Consider the following 9,861-nt stretch of genomic DNA (forward strand, 5'->3'; position numbering starts at 1 on the left):
TTTAGATAGCAATTTAAATTTGTCACGCTGTGCATCTTTGTAAGGACAGTTTTCCTGATACAGTTGTGGTTTGGATCTCATTAGATTGTTGTGGCCAGAGAGTGTGAAAATGTGTCACCCATGGTCAGTGTGTCATCTGTATTTAGTCAGTGTTTGTGTGACTTTGGTCGTGCTACTTTGTTGGGGGTCAAAGGGCTCCAACGTTTGAAGTGGCTTTTCTCTTTTTTTGGAGGAGCGGGGTAGGGAGGCATCGTAGAATGGGGGGAGGAGGAGGCCTGGAATTGTTCAACACACCTCCTTCCCGGCCGTGCCGGGGGGCAGGATGTTGATCTGGGTGAGCTGGGCCGAGTGTTCCTTGGCCTTGAGGCGCAGGGCGGCGATACTCGAGGCCCGGCGGTCCGCTGCAGCCGAGGATGCGGGGCTGGAAGAAGGGGTCGGGTCCGGGAGGACGGGGCCCGCGTGGGAGCTGTCGACGGGGGGGGCCGGCTGCCGCAGGAGCGCCGCGGCGGTGGAAGCACTGGTCAGGGGACCCATACTGGAGAAGAGCCTGCATGGCCGGAAAGATTTGCTTTGAATTCATCTCCGTAGCGATCTGAACCTCCTTTGCCATCATAACATGAAAGTGTGATGGCAGAATAGGAGGAAGACACATTTCCTGTTAATTAAGGCTTTCAGTGTCCCTCGTGGCAAATGAGGAGCTAATTGTGACATGTGGTGTTTGCAGCGTCAGCCCTCTTCACAGCTTGTTTTGCATGATCACACATTTGGTTAATTTATTAAGACATTTGGCAGTGATTACACACCACACTGCGAACAGTTAGCACTGAAACACATTTCTAATCAGACGCCCCGAGATAAATAGCAAATGTGTGGAAGCATCAGTCATTAGTCGGAGTGCTGTTGGCAAGATTGCTGTTTAAAGGAAGTGGTTAGTGGAGAAATAAATAGAAATAGAACAGGTGAAGCTTACCTGCCAAAAGTGGGCCCGATGAAAGCCGGGTGGCGAAACATGGCGGCCGTGCCCAGGAAAGTGCCCAAGCCGAGCGGGGTGGCGAGGGCCGGCGCGGACCCGTTGTGGTGCGGCGGGACGAGGCCGGGGAAGGCGGCGGCGGCGGCGGCCGTCCATGCCGACTCGAGGGCGGGGTGCGGGTGAGGCGGGAAGGGTCCTCCCTCCAGGTAGTGGCTGAGAGGGTGGCCCGCCGCCAGAGGGCCCGGGAAGGGCAGGCCTGCTGGGTGGCCCTGCACGCCCGCCTTTTCACGCTTCCTCCACTTGGCCCTGCGGTTCTGAAACCACACCTGGAGGCACACAGGGAAAGTCATTTAACATGCGTTATTTGGTATATTGAATGAGATGCAACAGAAGAAAGCTGTTATGTATTTTTTTAAACTGCCTCTTTCTGTTAGTGCGTGTGTGTGTGTGTGTGTGTGTGTGGGGGGGGGGAAATTACATCAAAAGTTTTGTAATAGTGTCTCCCTAATAACAATACAACCAAAATATGAGTCAAAAAGTAATGAGCCCAATTTTATTTAACCTACCAATCGGTTACATTTTTTTTCTGAAATGTTCAGTTTGTAAATACTTATTTGAAGGTTTGTTTAAGCCTGTGCCGGCACGGTGGGCTGACTGGTTAGAGCGTCTGCCTCACAGTTCTGAGGACCGGGGTTCGATCCCCGGCCCCGCCTGTGTGGAGTTTGCATTTTCTCCAGGGCACTCCGGTTTCCTCCCACGTCCCAAAAACATGCTTGGTAGGTTGATTGAAGACTCTAAATTGCCCGTAGGTGTGAATGTGAGTCGTTTGTTAGTATCTGCCCTGTGATTGGCTGGCGACCGGTTCAGGGTGCACCCCGCCTCTCGCCCGAAGATTGCCGGGATAGACTCCAGCACGCCCGCGACCCTTGTGAGGAGAAGCGGTACAGGAAATGGATGGATGGATGTTTAAGCCTGTCCTCTCCCTTTCAGCCATTTTGGAAATGAAATCCGATTTCTTGCTTTGAAAGGAGAAACGGGTTGAGAAAAGGTTGCACAATGTGTATGATGATGATATCGTCAATGGGAACTCTGATCTTCTCTGACCAGTGCCTCGACCCGAGCACAATTTCCCGGGTCGCCGAAGATGCTCCGGCCTGTTACCGATGTCTTGTCCTTCGCCTGTAGCCTGCCGCGAGCTTCCTCATTCGCATTTTGCCACCTTTTGAAAATGTTTATTGGCGGTTCCCCTTCCAAAGCGAGAAGTTCGATCGCAGTTCTCTGCTTCTGACGGCCGTCCAACAATGCCCTCATTTCCAAAATGGCTGACAGGAAGAGGACAGGCTTAACAAAATATTTTTCGTAAACATTCGAACAAGCGTTTAAACCTGCGGAATAATAATATTTTTTTAAAAGTCCATTATTAGTAGGTACAATTAAATTGGGCTCGTTACTTTTTAACTACCGCTCATACAATAAATACTTCTCTGACAGCGCCAATCAAAACAGATGATGCATTATTATTATTACCCGGATACAATTGAATCTGCTTACATCACAGCAGTAATTAACTGCCATTTATAATATTTACCGCAGTTGTCCTTTTCAGGTGTCGGACTGGCATTACGGTGCCCCCTTAAATCTGCTTTCTGCCTGTTTAATCCCTGATTTTTGTCGGCAGGCTCGGGGCGGTAGATGTAATTAGAAGCTGTGTTGACGAAAGGCCCACAAAATTGCCGCTGAACTGGCTCCGATGACAATTAATGCGCTTTAAATTAAATTCCTTGAAGCGACGGCGAGCCAGTGGGAGTATTTAACTTTCCCACGCTCCCGCTCTCGCCGCTGGCCAGTTTGCGCTGCTGACGCACTAAGAGCCCAAAAATGTCAACGCGAGCGAAGTGACTGAGCGACGGGGACAGCCTGCGCGCGCGCGCGCGCGCACGCACGCACCCACGCGCAATTCCCAGAGGGCTGTTTAGCATGACACAGCCACCGGGGAATTTATGAGTTTTTATCACCTCCCGATGGCGCCCGCTAAGTGATTTGTTCACCTACAGCCCCCTAAAGAGACATCTGTTGTATCGCCGTCGGCCATTGACCCTCGAGCCGTGTTTGAACTGTCTCTGTGGTTCTGAGCCCCCCCCCACCCGCCCCCACCCCCCCCCCCCCCCGGGTTGGACGTGCACGCCACGCTTTGTGCACAAGCGCGGATCTGCGAGGGAGGGAGGAGGACTGTGCTAGCAAACACCTTTTTAATGGCCTCTCATTCGCTCCCAAGTGCAACGCATGGGATCAATGCAATTCTGCAATCACGGAATAGGAAATCAAATAGCATCACGCCCCCATACCAACCACCCCCCACCCACCCACCACCCTTTTCCCTTCTGACGGGAATCCGAACGCCGGCAATATGCTTGCTCGTGCGCTAAGTGGGCGTTTTAGGAATCGCTTAATTGCCGCTAAAAAAAAAAAAAGCCATCGCGCGAGATAAAGCACCAATAACCGGAAGTGGCCCTTGTCGCGCACACCGTTCGCCCCCACGGCCCCCCCCCCCCCCATAAATGGCCGCCTCTAATTGTGTCAATATCGGTGGGTTTCAGGCTGTCAAAAAAAAAAAATATAAAAATAAAAATGAGAGAAATACTGTACTTAATAGGCATACCATTTTCAATTCATTTGTATTTTTCCTAAAAACACACAGTTGGCATTTTTGACCACCTGCGCAGATAATAATAGTGACACAAGAGCTGTCTGCTCAAATGCCTTGAAAAAGGCGATGACGCTCATTTCCCGAGTGACACAAGTCAGCGTGCTATTCGTCTAACAGCAATTGTAATATTTCCCAACTGCACTGCATCATACCGGGAGTGGGTTCGAATATTCCGTCTGCCTTGGGAACACATTTATTGAGGATGCAATGTGTCATTATCCTGGTCAAGGCGCACCGTTAAATACACACGCTTCTATTTGGATCTCATTCGATTGCGCAGGCGGTCACAGTGAAACGTCATTTCGGGGCTCGATTTATTTCGTGCATTTATAAAAAAAAAAAAAAAAAAAAAAAAAAATCCTCCTATTTAAAACGATATTGTTGTTATCGCGATTGTGTTTCGCGCAAGCAAATACTGGATGTCTATTTGTGTATTAACAAAAGAAAACGTTGACGGTTTCCAAATGGAAATGACTCCCCCAAACCGCGCCCCCCCCCCCCCCAATTTTAAAGTGAGTCTCGACTTGAATGACTAAACGTGGGAGGCCATAGAGGGCATCGAACATTGGAGAGAAAGACACCTACTTGCACTCGGGCTTCGGTCAGATCCAAACGCATGGCGAGCTCTTCCCTGAAAAGAAAAGAAAGAGGCAAAAATCAACAAATATATATTATCCTTTTGAATTGTTTCTGTTGTGCCCTGTGAACAATGCATGTGGGGCAAAAAAAGAAAAACAAAAATAGCCTCGATTGTTTTCATTTGTCTTCTCATCTCGAACTAAACGACATCATTGCACGTGTTCTGTTTTCCCTGTCTGCAATAGGTGGAAATGGGCCAAGTGATTGTTGGGATTTTTTATTTTTTTTTTCTTCTTTTTTCCCCCCCCCCTTTCTTCCTCCATCCACATCCGGCCCTGTCACTGTAACAACATAATGGCTGGAATAATGACATCCAAACGAGTCTTGCCACGTACAAAAGCAATTGAAGCTCCGTTCGGCTGTCGCGCAAATTAGACCCACAAAGTACACTGGGAAAAATAGGAATACTGTCATCCCAATTTAAACATATTGCAATATATATATATATATATCTATATTCTATATATATATTTGCAAGACACCGTATTAATTCCAAAAGTCGAATGAAAAAGAAATACATATTTTTATAATGTATGAACGAGTTTTTGGTGCTTCTTGACGTGTGTAGTTTAGGGATTGTTTTCTGTTTTCTTTTTTTTTTTTAATGGGGTGGGAGGTATTTATTTCCAAAATGATTTGAATGGATTATACACTGGGGGGATAATTGATTTGATCAGGTGCATCGGTTGCAAATGATTACAAGGTCGGTTGTCTTTTTTTTTTTGCATTGATGCACATCACGATAAGAACATTTATTAGCGACTCCATTCCATCTGAATATCAGTGGACATATTTGATTTGCATTTAGTCGAACGGCGACGATATGTTATGATGATTCCGTGACAAATGATTCTTATGACTGTAAATAAGAACGGGGTTATAATAAACCAGCGTCATTGACAGTAAAACGTTCGAGGACAGTTCGCATGAGGTAAAATGAGTTTTCGGTATGTCCATATGTTTCGAGGCAAGATCATATAGTGAGGGCAAGGCGAATGTAGCAAATACCTGGTGAAGACGTCGGGGTAGTGCGTCTTTTGGAAAGCCCTCTCCAGCTCCTCCAGCTGGTAGCTGGTGAAGGTAGTCCTGTATCGTCTCTGCTTGCGCTTCATCATGCCCTCCTCCGAGTCACTGCCCGCCGACAGACACACGCTGTCCTCCCCGTCCCTCACGTCCCCATCCCCGGCGTGCAAGCTCTCCCTCTCCTCGTCTTTGGGAGACAGACGAGCAGCCGCGTTCCCGCAGCCGCCCTCCTCCGTCTTCACCGCGTCCTCGTCGAACTTCAACGCGCCGAGTTCCACCGGGGCCGTCGCGCCGCCGCCGCCGCCGCCGCCGCCGCCGGCGTCCTCCGAGCCCTCGCCTGGGCTGCGGTCGCCCTCGGGCCGACTCAGGGCCGCGTTCTCCCGGTACGACTTGCTGCGGCTGATGCTCACCTGCGGCGCCTGGATGATCTTGAGGCTCTCGGCGGCCCCTTCCAGGAGGAGCCGCTCGCGCTCGCGCTCGCGCTCGCGCTCGTGCAGCTTGTCCGCCTGCTCCTGGAGGTATTTGCCTCCGGGGCCGTACAGGCGGCGCAGCTTCGGCGGCAGGTGCACGTCCGCGCTCAGAGAACCCTCTTTGGTCGACCCTGGTCAGAAAAGCGCGTTAACTCCGAGATCCCGATCTAAACCTCGAAGACCCCCCCCCCCCCCCCTCCTCCCCCGCGTAAAAAAACCCCAAACATCTCAAAGTAGAGAGGGGCACCTCATAAATCGGACGATTCAAATGTACTAAAAAGGTGCTCGTCCGCCGCCTGCTCTTGTCGCACGTGCCCTTGAGCAAGGCACCGACGCCCCCCATACCGCTCACCTTTTTAACCAAAATGTTTTCAATCTTTTTAACGTGTGTGTGATTTGCTTCCGTGAGTGGTGTGCAACGACAAAGATAAACGAGTGTCAATCGAATTTCCCCCTCAGAGTTTATATTGAGTGGAATAGCTGAAATCGAAATGTAAATGATAATAGATTAACGTGCAACCTTCACTGCTTTAATCTCACAGCCGCGCAATGAAAGTTGGCCTCGAAAGATAATTTATTCGCCAACTTTATTCAGCCTGATTTAACAAAGCAGCAATACTCTTAAGGTCAAAGGACCTATTTTTTGCTTCATATTCGTGTTTTCTATTTTTTTTTTTGTATTGATGATCAAAGTTGCTAACTTATCATTGGATCAAATACCTGCACAAGCTAACGGGTCAACAAGTTGTTCGTTAGTGTTTTTCAGGCTAATTCGTAATTATTAAAAGCAACAATATTTTAGGGACCAATGAGTCCATTTTGGTGCAATCCTAAATAAAACACCAACAGCGCTGCAGCCCACTAAAGACACAATTAGACATTTTTTTAAATGTGTTTTTAAACATCAAGGTTATGGTCGTTCATTTATGATTTTGCGCTTGTTAACAACTAAAATGCAATTGTCAAACGTTAGCTTCATTTTTATTTTGTTACCGTTTTATTAAATAAAGCTCACCGAAGACGTGGCCACCTTTAAGGAGGTGAATAACACAGTACTAATGTAAAAAAGATATGTTTATGACCTATATATTTTGACCGTCTTTGCCACAAATACACTCAAGACACTTTAAAAATGATGATGATGATTATTATTATTATTTTTTTTTACATTTTTCTAAAAGCTAATTTACACGTGCAGTATAGCTTTTGGACATTGTTATCAAATAAGCGCAGACCACTTTGACGTGTCCATAAAAGGCACAATAAACTTAACGTTAACATAAGTCCAAAACCAAAGTTGCCAACTTATTATTATTATTATTTACATGTTGTAGCTCAGCACCTCTTGAAGGAAACTTAAAAGGTGAACAACAGAGTAACCATGTAGATTTAAAAAAAAAAAAAAAAAAAACAACAACAACAACCACCACCCCCAAAAACATCATGTGTAGTTGTGACGCGTCAAGCCCCAAGAGGTCACCCTTTGACAAGTTGCACCGACCCGAAGGCAAACTTACCCTCCGGCGCCTTGTCGAGCTCCCCTCGGCCGGGCAGGGCGCCGATGAGTCGCAGCCTGCAGGGGCTGCGGCGGCCCAGAATGCTGTCGATGCAGTAGGACGAGAGCAGCGTGGGGGACTTGCTGCCCTTCCTCTCGGCCCGCTCGCGGCCGTCCTCGTCGAAGTGGCCGCTCATGTCGACTCTTCTCCGGCCACTTGCTGCGTCGTCTGCCGCGGACAAGCAGATGGGGGGCGGGCGGCCGGGCGGGGGGGTGGGGGGGGGGGGGGAATCTCTCTTCGCACCTCGCTGCTTCTCCGCAAGCTCTGTCACACACACACACGCGCGCGCGCACACACTCACTAACACGCACGTGCTGGCTCGGTGTAGGCGCCTCCTGATTGGTCGACAGGCTTAGTGCGTGTGTGTCGAGGGAGACTCGGAGGAGCCGCTTTATATATTTCACATTAAGGTTAATTTGAGGGGAGGGTGACAAACCCAGACGTGGACTCCATTGCACCACACGGACTGAACCTTTCACTTTTATTTCCTTTCACGGCTTGTTATTGTACCGTATATTTAAGTTACTGGCGTTTTGATTAACCGAGACTTATTTAAAAAAAAAAAAAAACTTGAACTGAAAAATTCAAGGCAACACATTTCGATAAAATTGGGTCATTAAACTAAATGTAAGTCGTAAATCTTAAATTGTGATTCCCCCCCCGCCCCTCAACTCAACTGTTACATGTACTAACTTATAAATTTACATCGAAATAACTTTTAATCCTTCCGTGTTTTTTTTTTTTGCGTGACCAACTGACAAAAGAAAAAGAAAAGATTTAATTTTCATACTCAACTGTAGGACGAATAAAACTGTTCTTAAATGAACAACAACAGCAATAATAATAATAATAATAATAATAACAGTTTAAAAAGAATAATTAGGCATTTTAAACGTATTTTATTAGTCTTGTAATTTGAGTTGCAAATATTTAGTTTTAATGCAAGTATATGAAGACTTTTAGCTAATACTGAAATGGGGTTTTAAAGAAGGTCCAGATGTGGATCGAGGACCTGTCTTCATTGTGCGACCAACACATTGCAGAATTGCGCCAACGCATCCATTTAACAGGAAAACCTCATCACCATGAAAAAATTGAAAGGGGACAAAATGTCTCCCATCATAAAGCAGCGTGTTATATAGCACGACTTTCATTTAAAACGTGCTACTCTAGTAAAAATGTAAATACCATCAAATATCAATAATATATGTGTAATTCCTGAGTGTTTTGGTTTTTGTTTTCTTTGTTTTCTTTTAGACTCGAGCCCCGGATAAAGTCCCGTACACGACGCGATTGCAAGTCATTATGGCGTAACATGAAATGTTTATGAAGATTATGATGATGATGATGATTATTATCATGTTTTAATCATACAGTGTATATGAGTTGTGCAAGCCTGTCTGTCACTCTGCATGCTCCCCGCTGGAGTTTATGATCAAGTGAGGGTGACGGGGTGCCGCAAGGGAAGCCGGGATTGCGCGCGGGGATGACGGGAGGGGGTTTGGGTGGCGCGGGGTTGCTTTGGATGGAGAATGTAATTTTAAATGAAAGTCTATTTAACCCGCTGTGAATGGCGTGCGACCCCTACGCTCGCCTCAGAGCCCATCACTGTTAAAAGGATCATTTTCAGAATTCCATCCCAAAACTTGAGCAAGCTGCAATTTGCGCTGCCCCCTCTCTTTCTCTCTTCTTCCCCTTCGATCCGTCTACAGCGCCGCAGCAGAATGTCCAGAAAATTGCTCCTAATTCCCAATTGTCCCTTCACGTCAGGTTATATTTGTATCTTTTTTTTTTTTTTTTTTTTTCTGATTGCTCGGATTAGTTAAGGTTTAGATTTTGATATAGGGCGCCATTTAAAAAAACAAACAAACACAGCCCCCCGTTCTGCAGCCTCTTCCAATTTGTTATGAGAGAAAATGGAAACGAGTACGTATGTCCTCTTTTATTGAGCACAAACTCACATATCACCTCTGGTGTCACAATGCGATCACCCGCAACTTCTAAACTTGCGATCTTGTTTATTGGCAGGCGAATCAATGCAATGAACGTCGTAACAATAGGCCCGTGTTGCATGTTCTTGGCGGTCGCGAGCAGACGCGCGTTATGCAGACGGGCATTTAGAGTCGCTCTGTAATTTGCGGCCCACAATTTGATTCATTTATCCGCGCACTGTTATTAACCCCGTGGAAAAAGAGATGTCAGCCGCCATTTCGAGCAGCGGGACATCCGCGCTTTGTTTAAATGCGCTAATTACGCGCATACATTAGAGGGGGAAAGGAGCGGCCCGCCGAGCGTGCAATTCTCCGTCTTGTTGGCATGCAGGTGGGGAGAAGACGCCCGGACGCGCGCTCAGCATCACTTCAGCACGTATTGGCAACGCAGATATATTGGGACAGGCAACATTTCAGGAAGGAACGTGCAAAGATCATACTTTTAAACTCTTGTAATTGGCATTGACAAAAAACAAAAAACAAACAAAAAAAGAGGCGTTCATTT

The 9,861-nt window shown here is 47.1% G+C and overlaps 1 protein-coding gene across 1 annotated transcript; it reads right to left on the reverse strand.

The window, feature by feature from the left end:
• Positions 1 to 285: 285 nt before the first annotated feature.
• On the reverse strand, positions 286 to 7,501 carry arxa (aristaless related homeobox a). The gene is made up of 5 exons (XM_061666627.1): positions 7,327 to 7,501; positions 5,325 to 5,940; positions 4,263 to 4,308; positions 971 to 1,296; positions 286 to 547 (listed from the first exon to the last, which is right to left on the reverse strand). Exons 1-5 carry the CDS (start codon positions 7,499 to 7,501, stop codon positions 286 to 288), a joined length of 1,425 nt encoding a protein of 474 aa, XP_061522611.1.
• Positions 7,502 to 9,861: the final 2,360 nt, after the last annotated feature.

This window comes from Phycodurus eques, chromosome 21, assembly GCF_024500275.1.
Source record: "Phycodurus eques isolate BA_2022a chromosome 21, UOR_Pequ_1.1, whole genome shotgun sequence".
Lineage (NCBI taxonomy): Eukaryota > Metazoa > Chordata > Actinopteri > Syngnathiformes > Syngnathidae > Phycodurus > Phycodurus eques.

Excerpts from the sequence above, each read along its gene's own strand:
- arxa (XM_061666627.1), bottom strand. The coding sequence starts at position 7,501 with ATGAGCGGCCACTTCGACGAGGACGGCCGCGAGCGGGCCGAGAGGAAG. Across the intron at positions 5,941-7,326 it reads GCTCGACAAGGCGCCGGAGG|GGTCGACCAAAGAGGGTTCT; the intron begins GTAAGTTTGCCT and ends TTTTCTGACCAG. Across the intron at positions 548-970 it reads ATCGGGCCCACTTTTGGCAG|GCTCTTCTCCAGTATGGGTC; the intron begins GTAAGCTTCACC and ends CCGGCCATGCAG.